The 14,712-nt window shown below is 34.9% G+C and overlaps 2 protein-coding genes and 1 long non-coding RNA gene across 3 annotated transcripts; 1 reads left to right on the top strand and 2 right to left on the bottom strand.

Annotated features, from left to right (window-relative positions):
* Positions 1–3,667: 3,667 nt before the first annotated feature.
* On the top strand, positions 3,668–9,107 carry LOC116731859 (uncharacterized). The gene is made up of 3 exons (XR_004341643.1): positions 3,668–3,785; positions 7,681–7,739; positions 8,044–9,107. It is a non-coding gene; the product is annotated as an uncharacterized LOC116731859 (long non-coding RNA).
* Positions 4,590–7,227, bottom strand: LOC116731858 (uncharacterized). Its single transcript, XM_032581721.1, has 2 exons — positions 6,692–7,227; positions 4,590–5,856 (listed from the first exon to the last, which is right to left on the bottom strand). The coding sequence occupies exons 1-2, from the start codon at positions 7,013–7,015 to the stop codon at positions 5,347–5,349; spliced, it is 834 nt and encodes a 277-aa protein (XP_032437612.1). The 5' UTR covers positions 7,016–7,227; the 3' UTR covers positions 4,590–5,346.
* Positions 9,108–9,244: 137 nt separating the features above from the next.
* LOC116731857 (uncharacterized) lies at positions 9,245–14,619 on the bottom strand. Its single transcript, XM_032581720.1, has 8 exons — positions 13,043–14,619; positions 11,811–12,116; positions 11,399–11,668; positions 10,831–10,893; positions 10,682–10,726; positions 10,482–10,595; positions 9,968–10,024; positions 9,245–9,880 (listed from the first exon to the last, which is right to left on the bottom strand). Exons 1-8 carry the CDS (start codon positions 13,275–13,277, stop codon positions 9,708–9,710), a joined length of 1,263 nt encoding a protein of 420 aa, XP_032437611.1. The 5' UTR covers positions 13,278–14,619; the 3' UTR covers positions 9,245–9,707.
* Positions 14,620–14,712: the final 93 nt, after the last annotated feature.

Raw genomic sequence — 14,712 nt, 5'->3', positions numbered from 1 at the left:
AGTCGCGCTTCCGTTTTCTGCAGCAGCAGAAACATGTTGGTGGTCTCCCTGTGAATTCTGTGGCCAAACATAATTCACTTCCTCCCACAGAAATAAAAAACTGCACCCAACCTGAGCTCGGTTCAGTCAGCATTCACCCTGTAACCAGTTCGTTCTGAGAGTATTTGTCTCCTTTAGGATAATGGCAGGTCTCTTTTGGATTTTCATGTTTCTTTGTAAGTTATTAATTTTTTTTATTATTTTCTTGATTTAAATGCAGACAGAATTTACTCAGAATTTTGGTTTTCTTATGTGTGTCTGAGGTTTTATAGGTCTTGTGGTTTTTTGTGCAAATCTCTAAAGGCTCATAATTGTTTATAGGTTGTGCTCCTTTTCTGTCCTTTTCCCCTTTGTTTCAACCAAACAAAACCCAGGAGATTTTGTGGTAATGGTGGGTTTTACCTGAAGAATTGCACAAAACAAGCCCTTTGAACCTGAAATGTAGAACTGAAAACTGAAGTTGAATTTATTTCACCAAACTTCTCGCTTGATCTTCTTTCAACTGAATACAGCAATTTTATCAATCCAAAAACTCAGTTATTATAATACTTCTTTATATGAAATCTCCCTTCCACAAGCTTCTTTAAAATTTTCAATGGAATTTAAAACAGGGCATTTGTAGTTTCGGATTGCAGGAGTCAATGGTTTAGGGAGAAGAGATTAAATGCTACCATGTGAAGTTTTTTGCATCAGCCATGCAAAGCAGACTCTATGATAAATGTATTTTAATACATTTAAAATACAATTTTTAGTAAAGATGCAAAGATCAGATTTTTCCTGACCAATGCCTTTTGATTTTGACCCTTTCCCAGTTGTTTTATTGCATAGAATAAAAGACAAAGAACATGCATCAGTTTCATTGATAAAAGTGAAAGTTTTGAATCCTGCAAAAAATAAAGGAAAATTTCCACTTTATGCATCGAAGTGTAGATCATGAGCTTTATCTGATTTGTTGTAATCTCAAAGGGGGAATCAAAACAGAATGGTTTATTTTTTTGGGCAGCTAATAAAAAAAATCTTCTTTATTTCTATTCTATTCTAAATTTTGATTACCGGTAAATCTTATAAACTGTTGTAGAATCTCTTTTCAGAATAATTTCATAAAACTAAAACAGTTCGCTTCAGAGTATAAACTAAGGATGGCCAAACACTCCTAAATTTCTTCATCACATGAAAAAGCCATTTAATTTACCATCAAATTTGATCATAACCAACTCTTTCAACCAGTGGTAGTGTATGGTGACATGTCTATTAAAACTAACCATTAGAAAACTGACAAGGTGCATCTTACATTTTAGTATCACAGCTACTACTTGATACCATTTCGCCCATTCAAAGAGAATGTTTCAATCAGGGTTGATGTGCTGAACAAACATGACAAATAATAACATTTTTGGTCAGCATGATTCTGACTTGTCTGTTCTTCTCAGGTGTTGCAGGATGTCACCAGTCATCTCCCTCCCATGTTCCCCATGACCCACTGGTGGTCGTCAGGGGACAGAATGTCTCTCTGACCTGCAACATTACGTCCAGCTTCGATATCACCTGGTACCTGCTGAGTTCAGACCAGCTGTTGCCACTGCTTAAAGTCTCACAGACTAAACTCAAAAATAAAAAAGACATAATTGATTCTTTCTCCAGTCGCATTACATGGACAGGAAACCTGAGTAGTGGGCTGATCAGACTGGAGATCCAGGCTGTGGAGGAGCAAGATGCTGGGCTGTATTTTTGTTCTGGGCTTTGTGAAGCTAAGGTGTGTGTAAGCAGAGGAATTCCCTTGAAACTTAATGGTAAGAACTGATCTTTTCTATTTGCATTTTAAATTATAGAAGCAATAATATTATATATATATATATATATATATATATATATATATATATATATATATATATATATATATATATATATATATATATATATATAAATGCAGCTATGGAAAAAATTAAGAGACCACTTAAAAAATTAAGAGACCACTTAAAATGATCAGTTTCTCTGATTTTACTTTTAATAGGTATATATTTGAGTAAAAATCACATTGTCCTTTTATTCTATGAACTACTAACGACATGTCTCCGAAATAAATTGTACTATTTATTTGCAGAAAATGTGAAATGGTCAAAATAACAAAAAAGATGCAGTGCTTTTAGACCTCAAATGATGCAAAGAAAGCAAGTTTATATTAATTTAGAAACAACAATACTAATGTTTTAACTCAGAAAGAGTTCAGAAATCAATATTTAGTGGAATAACCATGAGGTTTTTGATAGTGTTCATTGCAGTGGTCTCTTAATTTTGTTGTCTGAAGAGCTTAAAGTGAATATTTTGTTCTTAATGTCTTAAGACTTGATCTCATTAGAAATATTACATGGAAATGTTTTTTTTTATTGTACATGTTCTAAAAATGTTGAATGCTATAAAAACTAGAAGTGGTTTTTTTGTTATTTTTTAGTGGGATTTGTTAGTATGATTGGATGTATTTAACTTTTGGGTTTACTCTGTAATTGATATCTATCAATAGTAACTCTGCTGGAGTTCAGCTGTGGCTTAGGTGGTAAGTTGAGTCATCAATGAATGAAGAAGAGCTCTTGGTATGCAACTAAACCACAGGACAGTCAGTTGACACAGATTGTCAGCTGAAGAGTATCAATCAAATTTTTTGATCAAACTAACCTCATCACAGTTCAAATGCTTCCTGTGGTCAAAAACATTTAGAGAAGAACTAGTTTTGCTTTACATCATAACAGACATAACAGTAACAGCAATGAATTTATTACTGCTCAGGTTTGTCTCAGTTTACGGCAAATAAAATAAACAATAAAACTGTTTGATTTGATTATTTTACAAATAGAACATAAATCACAAAATAGTTCAAGTCTTTAAATATTCTACCTTTAACTCAGCTATAGGAGTATTTTCTTACTGTGTATATTTACTGACAGCATCGGAGTGCCCCTCTAGGTTATGGCACCAGGGCAGAAATTCACATTGCCCATATTAGAAACACTTCTGCTATCTTCAGAGTGTTTTGTTTTGTGTTATTATTTAAAAAAGAAATCAGTAAAAGCAGAAGGTAATTCTAAATAAGAACATAAAATAATTGTTTTCAGTATGTAAGGGTCTTTTGGTTTTGTTTACAGAATAGTATTCTATATAGCTGATATTGCTCAAAAGAAAAGACATTTAACCCAGAAAATGTATTGAAAAGTTCTAGTATCAAGGCAAAAACTAACAGAAGAGGGGATTCTTAAATGTTTTACCTGTGAAATAGGTAAAACATTTAAGATGATGAATCTCAATCTCTGAGATTGAGATTCATGAAGAACATGTAAAACCAGGCACCACTCGCAACACCAGCATGGATTTTAGTCTCAAATGCTGCAAATTATATCCAGGTGCATTGCAACAGCCCACAGTTTTGTGCAAATTAGCACTGGTTCCCAGAGGATTATCTCAGTACAGGTTTACTAGAAAATGAAAATGAAGACTGAAACAAGTAGAAACTCCACCCTCAAAAGAATGTGAGTTTCATAGCTTTGCATTACAGCTGTGAATGCCTCCACAGAACAATTTAACATTAAAATAATGTTGTCATCTTTGTGGGTTTTTCTTGTTATTATGTCCAGGAGTTGATGGGGACACCGCTGGAAGAAAAACTCGCCAACCTTGTTGGAGTCTGGGGATCTGTGTCCTTCCGGGTTTACTCGGCCTCTGTTCCTTTCTGATGATTGGACTCTACCTGTGCTCAGGTGAGTATCCACTTACATCCTCCACCTATCGACACTTCTTCTACTTCTGTAGCACTGATTTTATTTTAAAACTGCTGCTCAACATCGTCAGAATAATACATGATGATTATCAAATTTATGGGCATTTTTGAGTTCATTGTTCAAAGAGATTTTCAAATATATATATATATCTATTTTAGCTCAGATTAAAGTTTTAAAAAACTTTTTCTTGTAAAAGAGAATTTTAAACTGTTTAATATGTTGGTCTGTACCTGCATACTTCGTTCATCTGGCAAGGAAGCAAGCATACTGTATTCTCCTACTGCCCTCTGCTGCTCACCTATTAGAACTGCAGATGTCCAATATGTAGAGTAATTTTGGCTAATTTAAAACAAAACTAATGCTTAAAGAAATTTTTTTTTTTTTGATTGGCTGGTGGTCTTGCATTGTGTTTGCTAATGGAATCTGATCGTGTACTTTTGGCTTTCTCTTTTTATCATTTCGTCAAATTACTGACCTTAACATACACAGATATATGAGCATCTTTTTGCCAGTGTGGTTTTAAAACTCTGAAGTTTGTGAAATCCAACAGTGGAAACATATGCTTCACCACCCAGCTCTGTCCTTATGAAGTCCTGCACAGCCGGTTTTACTGGCTTTAAATGACGCAAGTGTAAAAATAAAGATTAAATCAGTGAGAGGTAAATGCTGTTCTGCAAACAGGTCTTCGCTTTGTGAAAAGGAGGAGAGGTTCCTAAATGTCAAACTTGATGTCAGTGCCAAAAATAATGCAGTGAAATACTTGAGTTAAATAAAGCATCGTAGTTAAAGGATTTGTGCTCTCCATTTTAATATTCATGACATATTTGTTACAGACTTTTAGTTCACAGGAAAAAGACAGATGATTACAGTATAAAATCAGTTCAGACAAAAGGATTTCCAATTAGACTACGGAGTAAACATAAAAACCCCCCACCACATTATGAAGTTTACAGGTATAAAAAATTAATGAAACAATCTTTGGAAATTGACAGGTTTATTGCTCATTTAATGATTTAGTCATTATAGAGCATTCATTTCTTTTTTGACAAGTCAGTTCAATTATGTGCAATAATTAATAAAAATAAAACTAGGCTACAATCAAAATAGAAAAAAATAACTAAAAGTCTTTATGTGCCAGTGTAAATCAACTTAGAGAACTGCAGACCTTTCTACATCTTGTTTGCTTTCTCTTTTCATCATTTCGTCAAATTTGTATTTTTAGTAGATCTGTTTAGTAATTTCTGAATAATAAAAATATGAGACAAGCAAATTTGAGAAAATAGTGGTGAAGATAACGCAGGCAGGGAGGAAGTGTTCATAATGCAGAGCCTGGTATTCCTGATCGGTATTTGCGTGACCACTTAGTTAAAGCGACTATAGCAAACAGTAACTGAAGAAACTATCATAATCATTTCCATATGCCCCTGATTGAAACAGATTTCACACTGTTTGCAAAACATTTCTATTTTCCCAGGGTGAAAGAAGTTTGCAGAACTTTTGCTGTTTATAATATCCCTGAATCTTCCAAGCATCCAAAAAGTCACACCTGCTTTATCAGGAGTCCATATGGACGAAGGGAATCCTCAATAATGACTTTCTGCTGCAGGTTGGTGCTGCCTTCCGGGATGTACACCAACCAGATGCCCTCTCTCTGGCAGCTCTTCCTTTTTTGAGGGTTGATACGGTTCTGAAGAACTACTTTGTACATCTTCCCATCCACACTGTACTTGAATGTCGTGCAGTACTTCTCTGCCATCTTGATGTCTGGGGTTGAGTACACGCCCCTGCCTCTGGTGTCGGGGTTTTGCAAAGCAGCGGCTCCGGCATCCAGAAAGTTTGGCTCGTTGTCTGGTGGGCCATCATGGGTGATGATGATGCCAAGGGAGCCGTCCATGTTGTGGCCGTGGTAGGAGACTGGCCAGGCGTTCCTCCCTTTCCCCAGCCAACTGTCCCCATCTTCATACTTCTTTTGGACGCGCAGAGCGGTCCGTTTCCATCCACAGGGGCGAATGTACTTCTCATTTCCACGCGTAAATACCTTATCACCATCCTGTAGATCAAGATACATTTATCAGTTCAAAATGTGTCTTCTTTAATTTTGTTTAAAGAATAGGTGGGAATGCTTAGGAAAGTACTTTCTGATTTTGAGAAAAATCTGTTGTCATTTTTCTACAGCTGTCTCTATGCTTATTGCCACCCTTAGTAAGGATGTGAAAATGTCCTAAAATATCCCTTTCTGCATTTCATACAATTTTGTGTTGATCTCTCACATGAAATCCCATCAATATGCACAGATGTTAGTGGTTTTAACATAAAAGTGTTGACACCTTTGCAAACAACTGAAGAGAGATGCAGAAGTAGCTAGCTAATTTTAACATTTTGTGACTTCAATACATCTTTGCAGCATTTGATTGACATGCTGTCAAATTTTTTCTACTTTGAAAAGTCCTTATGAGAAGTGGGCTACTTTACAACATATTTATGTCCCAGAGAAACAGGAAGTCATTGAATATTGATTAAAAGTATTTGAATTAAGGATTTAAATGATAGGTTTATTTATTCTAGACACATTCACTACAACCTTTGTTTATTCCAAGACATATGTGGACCCAGTAAGGTGAATTAACTTACAACATTACTCAATCACATTTTATCTGTACACACTTCCTCATTTCCTCCCTTAGTTAAAAGCCAGTCTACTCCAGAAACAGAGTTAGCCCAGTAGTTTTGTAAAATGTGACTGTTAGTATTTGTTCTTTCAGTTTTAATGACGCTGCAGTTTCAGGTCAACACAAACATGTTTTATGACCTGCTCTATTGCCTAAGGCCTTTGTCATGTGACGCGTTTACAAAGCAAAAAAAAAAAAACAACGGTTTCTCCTTACCTTTATGTTGGTGAAATCGTAGTCATACTCCGGATGGAAGAAGTCTTGGGTATTGATTTTAACGGTTGGTTTAATGCTTGCCACAGGTTCATGGGTCAATGCTGGTGGGGCGCTGTACATGTCCTGATTTTCCAAGTCCTGCAAGGATAAAGTTCCCAAGCTCGGGTACTCCAGTTCTTTGAATCCCTCCTGCTTGTAAAACTCTTTAAGGGCTACAATGTTGACAAAATCCTGCGATGTGAGCTGTGAGGATTCAGTTGTTGCCTCGACGTTACAGCCGGAGAGAGCTGACAGGGCCTCCAGGAAAAGCTTTATGTCTGGCATTTTGCTCCGATGTTGTAAAAGATTTCAGGAAGGAAGACGGCCTCCTTATCCTTCAGAGTTAGGTGGAACAATTGCCTTTTCTTTCTACCTTAAATAGAGTTACTTATTTATCAAGAAGACGTAAGAAATCAAGTCTAGCTTTTCGCTTTTCTCTCGGCGGCTGCCGCTAAACACTGATCCTTAGTTTCACTTTAAGCCTTTAACAGTTTAATAGTTTCACTTTCACTTAGATAATTTCCTGTAAACCAGAGCATGCTCAGGAATAAATGCAGTGTTTCGAGGATTTGGACTATCATAGGATTACACTGTTTACCCCAGTCTAACACTATAAGCTTGTTGCAATCTGCTTTATGATGGTGTTTGTGATTATCTGGTGCTCTGCCTATCTGGTTACATTTCTGCCAGTTAACAACTAGTGTTCTGCATTTACTGTTTAGATCAGACACTTGGTGACTTTAAGTTTCTTCACTTTATGTGAAGTTATTTTTGCTCCTTTTCACTTCTGACTCTGCAGATGGAAATACATGTAACCTGTAAATACTGACACCTTTTAAAACCTTTTAAAATATGCAAGTTTGAATACTATAACGGATTCAAATTAAATCAGAGCTTTCCATCAATCTCTTTTCATTCTATGCCTCACTCCTATTCTGCTTTATCTTCAGGTAAACTGGGTCCTTGCTGCTGTAATCCAGGGAGACAGCATTCTTTGAGGATCACAGAGGTCAGTAGATGTATGCCAAGTTCACATGATGAGTTCACACAGCTAAAAGTTGAGTTATTTGCCTACAACACAAAATAGCAGAAGCTAGTTGTGTACATTTTGTGTTAGAAGTGGGATGACTTCCTTAAAATGTGTTGATTTGTATTGATTGATTTAAATTTTGTTAGGTAACATCCATTCATTCTAAATTCAGCTTTATTATTTTTCAGAAAGTAAATAGATATGTTTTTTTTTTCATGCTTACTGCATCATAGTACCAAGGAATGTGATATTTATGTCTCTTGTCTGACGTCTGTCTCTGCAGGAAGATTCTTTACATTACTCCAGTCTGAGGCATCCAGATAAGCCCCGCCCGTCTGTCAAGACCAGACCTAGATTGGCAGAAGATCTGGTCACATATTCTACAGTGACCACTCGCAAAAACTTAAATGGATAACAAGCAGAAAATAGATCATTTTATTTCTGCTCAGCGACTCTTAATATGACATTTGTTGATTCTTAGGAAACTTTATTCTAGTTTAAAAGTAAAATCATTTTCTATTGTTTTTTTTCTGATTAATTTTCAAATATAGGCTATATATATATATATATTTTTTTTTTTTTCCCCAGTAAATCTAGAGCATACACGGATTTCTAGATAACTGCTTTAGTCCTTCAGTAGTGCTAAATAAAATATTAATATTTCAAATCTTCTGCTATACCCACAAAGCGGGACACAATATGGGACTACAATGCAACTCAATATAAAAAATATAGCAATGTATTTTAAGCACCTCTTAGCCTCGTGTGCAATTACATTTCAATTAATATCAAAGCAAAAGTAGCAATTCTGAAAATAAATTTCATGTTTGCAATTTAGTTTACAATTTTAGTTTAGGATTAACCTAACAATAAATCGTTCGGTTCACATTTTTAAATCACATGATTTGAAATTTAAAATCTGAATCTCTTTTATATCTGACGAAGAAAGAAAGTATTGTTAGTTTTGTTGTTGTTGTTTCTATGTGAATACAACCCTATACATATTAAATATAACTGAGTCTGTTAATATGAGGTTGATCTGGACTCCTAACAGAATAAAGGTACAGTACAGCAACAAATTCAATAGCTCATATAAAATGTAATTAATTGCTATAATTAAATATAGGATATCGTAAGAGTTTTGAACAGGTGCTATGACAAAGCAAAGACAAACAACAAATCAACATACCCAGGTAACATAATCTCATTATTCTCAAGATGAATATGAGGTATAATGTAAGTTATATCACTCATTTTTGTTTACTGTTAAAATTTTGTGTAACTGTGGTAAAAATGTTTTTTTTTCTTTTGCTTCCTGCTGACATCTATATAACCAGTAAGCTACTGACATCAAGAATGTAAATATGGGCAATAATGCTGGCAGAAGCTGAACCCTGAGGATGGAGGGGACTCACACAAAATCCTGGTGTGAAGAAATTCTCTTGTATGAAAAAGTTACCAGCTCAGCTCAGCATAACATTTCCTTTGTTTTATTATTTTTTATTTTTTAGAGTGTACATTTGTATTCCACTGTCAATTATGGGTCCATTGTTTTCAGTAACTCAAATGTAAATATGTTTATGATATTAAACTAACTTTCATAAAGTGTTTAAGAAGTAAAAAGCTGATTTTGTGCAAAACTGTTGATTTGCAGCATCTTGTTGACATTCCTTTTTGTTACAAATATAAATGAAATGTTGTTTTCAGTACCTTCTTTACAGTTAGCAAAAAACCAAATAAACATAACCTGACATAATATGTAACTTAACAGTTTCAGTTATTTTGTTATAAAGTCTCAAGGAAATAATAAAGAAAATAACTGTTAATATTTCTGTGCTTCATGGTGTAACGACTTTAATCAAATGCTAAAAGTTATAAGTAATTGAGACACAAAAGGTCAAACACTTCTCAGTCTTGTTTGACAAAGAATGGCAGAAATAAACTGGATCAGGAGAAAGTGTGTTTGGCTGCAGGTCTGGTGATGACCGAGGAATAAATAACATTACTGCTGCTCTGATCTGGTGGAGACCAGCTGGGTCTCTGGCTCCAGATCTGTTGACTCAGAGAGGCGTAGTGGATGGTATCATCCTGCAGGGACGGACGCTTAAACACCTCATACTCTGCAGCCAAATAAAAGGAATCATTTAAATGCATTTAAATGACAAAATTACTTCCCTTTAGCAGATATGACTTTGTTATTTATTTACCAGTCTGGGAGTTATATGTCATCCACAGCTGCAGCTCTGTCTCTTCCTGTCTTTTTGCTACAACAGAGAAACATGTCTGAATTCAGGATATGTAAGATAATGAAGAGAATGCACAATGCTCATAAAATGTTTGTCACCTGTAGTAACTCAATTCACTATAATAATAGTGAATTCCTAATATAGTGAAATAGGAATTAGCTGATTAAAATCTTTATCCAGATGGCTGTTAATGTCTCTCTCTGTGCCTTTAAGAAAAGGTAAACTGACGCTTCTGCTCAAGATTTGGATTCCTAGATGTCTGTTATATTAAACATTGAGCTGAATAGAGGGTAGAGTCAGTGACTCAGTTCCTAAATACCTGATTAGTGGCTTTAATGGCCATATTACTGTCAAACCTCTGGTTATAACTACTTGCAATTATCTTATTACAACATTACTATTCATCCTTAAAGCTAAAACTGAATTAAAGTGAAGATTATTCAGATAACTAACCAAATAATGCATAAATAAATACCTGCATATCTGTGTCTCCTCCTCTTTCTGCTCTTCATGCTGGTGAGGAAAATACAGACTAGAGCGATCAGGACGACCATTAACCCCAAACCAATGACAGCGACCAGCAGCAGAGCTAAAAACAAGCACAAACAACGAACATTAAAACCACAGAATAATACTGAGATGATTTCTTATTGCTCTTGACCGTGTGTGACTGACCATTCTCTGGTCTCTTCTTTGGTGGGTTCTGTGTTTCAAACACAACTAAAAACAAAAACAAAATGTAAAAATCTGTGCATCGCAGAATTGTTTTTGTGTATTTTAAAAAATAAACAGACTAAATGTATGATTTTGAAAGGAGAACCTACCTGACACAGCTGAGACTGTTCTTATTGTGGTAGATGATGGGGTGCTGGCTGGCACAAGATGCTCTGAAATGTAGTTTTCAAATTTCAAAGTCTACCAGTTGACAAGCATCATGAGTAAGCAATTAAATACATTTTGTTGTCAATACTGACAACAAAAATGTAATTTGAAAAATCTTAATTTATAAATTTTTTATGTCTTTGCTGTTCAAATCCTTCTGATGGTTGTAGTGTTTAAACACTGACCTCAATTTATTTTTGCCTTATTTAAAGCTGATACGACATCAAGAATTACACATTTACATGGAATGCATTGTATTTCAAAAATATAAAATATTTATATCAGTTACTTTAAAAGGAACAAGAAATTGCAAACCAAAGCAAAGATAAATAGCTCTGCAAATACAAAATAAAGAATCATAACAGAAAAAACAGTTAGAATCAGCTTACTTAAAAAGACTATAAAGCCTATATTTCAGTTTTCATCATCAATAATTCAGTTTTTTTCTTCTTCTTGTTCTTACTGCAAAATTTTTTACAAAATAACCAGGTGAACATTTGACCGAGCTACCTTCCAGGAAGGTGAGTTTTGCCTGCAGAACTCTGTTGCAGATATACGCTCCAGCGTCCCCTGGCTGCAGGTCTGCGATCTGCAGTGCGCCATTTGCGTAGCTCAGGCGACTCCCGTCTATTTCTGCTTTCCCTGTGCCATTTCTGAAACGGGTGAAGATGACCTCCTCCTTCTCCCCTTCTCTCTGTCTAAACCACCTGTGTTTAGACTTAGAGGAGCCTCTGCAGGGAAGCAGAAGCGTCCTGCCTGTAGATACAGTGAAGTCATGTCCTGGGGGTCAGAAGCAGAAGGATTACTGACTTTTAGTTTTTACCACTTTAAGGATTGTAGTGTACAGTTCAGGAATGCATGGCTTCCTATAGTAAGGATGTCCTAGCTGGTATTTAACACTGTTGCTGTATTCTCATCATACCTGTAAGCACCTGCAGCTCAGCCACCAGCCGTTGGTTGCACTCGTACTCTCCACTGTCTGAATCCTCGAGCTTCAGCATGCAGAGACCACCATCACTCAACAGAACATAATGCTGACGGTAGTGGTTGGTCTGGTAGCTGCTCTGCCGGGTCACCAGGACCCTCTGGTTCTGATGAGTCCAGATCACATTGGAGCCGGCAAACCCCCCACATGGCAAGCACACATGATGACCCTCCAATACTGAAAACCGGATCACTTCTGATGGAGAGAGACTGGCCAAAAACTCGAAGCTCTTAGCCTGAAGATCTGAGTTGGAAACCATTATTAAATCTATGTTTCATTTTAAAAAATAAGTTTATTGCTCTTATTGCTTTTTAAAATCATTTATTTTACTTTGGCGTTTGCAGTTTTCAATAAATGCATACATGTATGTAGTGATAAAAAACAACTCAGTTGTGCTTCAAATTTAGTTTAAATTAAATGAAAAAACATTTAGTTTCTCTTTGTGATCAGTTAATTACTTTTGAATTTGAACATTATTTTGAGACAAGAGTAATGAAGCTCTTGAGATTCCCTCTAAATTATAAGAAAGTAATTTTTTTTAGGATACTCGCTCAAATGTCAGTTATAATAGAATTTTAGTCGTTTATCTAGATGACACTAATATTAACTATGACAGTCACACCTTACTGGAAGTCAACTTTTAGCCTTGTTTCCTGTCTTGCCTGCACTTCCTGTTTTATCTCATGGAAACATGCTCACTGTCATCCACTCAGACTAAAAATAATAACTGTACTGGAAAATTGTGACAAAACTTTGGGACATATGTTGGTGTTCAAAAAAATAAAATAAACTAAAAATAAATGTGAAACATTTTTCAATAATATTTACAAAAAAATTAAAAAATACAGAGCAATATTTGTAAGACCTTCATTTTTTCTGTACTGTTTCATATAATTCTATTTTCATTCTAATAACATTACAAATGAGGTAGTTATTCAATATGCTTTAGTAATTTCTTACACATTATAAAATATGTGTCATTGCAATTCTTTATGGAAGATTTTATGAATTTAATCAGTTGAAATAACCATGGAAAAAGTAACACAATAAAGATGAATATCATTTGTTCATCATCAAGTGTTGCGATCTATTATAAGCACACATTATTAGCTGTATGATCAATATAAATGGTATTTAGTAGTAAAAAAAAAACAGAGATCTGTCTGTACCTGTGGAGTTTTCAACACCGTCGATCACATCATGGATCAGAAACCAGACATGACAGAAAATCATAAACCTGAGCATCTTCACCACAAGACAACAGAAAATATGACTGCAGTGCAGAGGTCCTGTTGCCGGTTTGTCTGGAAAAATGAACCTTCTGTCTGTCTCAGTCTTTTTTTCCACATGTTCCTTCTGTCCGCCTTCCACTTCCTCAAGCTGAGACCTTTTACATCTGAGCATTAGAGGCTGAGAAAATGGGAATCTGAACTCTAATCATGGCTTTATGCCTATACTTTAAAATTTAAGTAATTAATTCTGCAAGTATTTTGGGGTTTTCTGTCTGTGGATATGTGGGTAAAAGATGACCAATCACAAAGAAAACCATTAAATTATAAGGGAGTTTTAAGAGCACAATGGACATAGCAGCTACAAGAAAGACATAAAATAATAGGCTGACTATGTAAATGTATCCAGTTAAAACAAGATGCAATTTTAACTATAAATTATGTAATTTATGAATCTAAACACAAAATACTGAAATCCATAAATAAAAAAATAACTGCACTTGACCCAAACAGAGGATGCAACAAAAGATAACAAGCATCATAGGCTTAATTAATACTTAAAAAAATTATAAATGTCTTACATTTATTTCTGTTTTAGTGATTACTGCTGCATCCTGGGTGCACAAAGAAGCATTGTCACAAATCCTCTCCCACCAGCTGTTAGACTTCATAACCATCACTATTAAAAAAACCCTCAAACTCATTAAATATTTTCTTCACTGCTGTTTTCACTTTTTCTCATCTCACAGAACATTACTTTAAACAGTCCATTTTTCAATTTCTTTGTTCCTGTTTTCAATGTACAAATATACACATTTTATACACTTTGAAAGAAAATTAGCCTAAGTTTCTTTTGATGTGAGTATGCTGTTTTTAATAACTGAATAGTATTCTTTTTCTTATGCTCCTCTTACTGTACAGTTTCAGTTTTTAGACTTTTTTCTTTACCTTAATTGCATGCAATGCAATCAATATGCATGCTTCCATTTTACACTTTAATTACCCTACAGTAGGACTACAAATGAAATTTCTATTTTATGAAAATAGTAAGTCAAAAACAACTATATAATGCATACTAAAATATGATGCACGTAGCTAAAATTACATCACATAGGGTACAAAAAATTGGGAAAAAATGACATCTACCACAATGTTTGAAAATTGATTTTTAAAATGTATTGGACTTTACTTTTATGGAAACTCAAAAATTGATTCTGTCTTACTTTTTCAAACAAACTCTGATGAATCAACAGCTCTGTGATTTTACAGCGCATGATTCACATTCTGGCAAACTGAAATTGATTTTTAGACGACCCTTTTGACACTGAAAAAGCAACTTGTGGTTAAGGTTTTAGTATAACTACCTCTTCCTTGTTCGGTTATGTAACAGCTCCCGCCCGGCACATGCATAACATTACAAAACGGGTCCTAATCCCATAGAAATCAATGTTTTGTAAATGTTTAATTTTTCCTAAAATTAACAATGAATTGCTATATGTTTTGAAAACATCCTAGTCTGATACAGGCCAGCTTTTCTGTTACAATGCTTGAATCCACGTGAGTCTTCTCATGACTATTTTTGTTTGCACTGGAAATTATCACGTTGTTTG

The sequence above is a fragment of the Xiphophorus hellerii genome, chromosome 13, assembly GCF_003331165.1.
Source record: "Xiphophorus hellerii strain 12219 chromosome 13, Xiphophorus_hellerii-4.1, whole genome shotgun sequence".
Lineage (NCBI taxonomy): Eukaryota > Metazoa > Chordata > Actinopteri > Cyprinodontiformes > Poeciliidae > Xiphophorus > Xiphophorus hellerii.
Note: the sequence above shows the minus strand (reverse complement) of the source record. Positions and strands in the feature narration are given on the sequence as shown.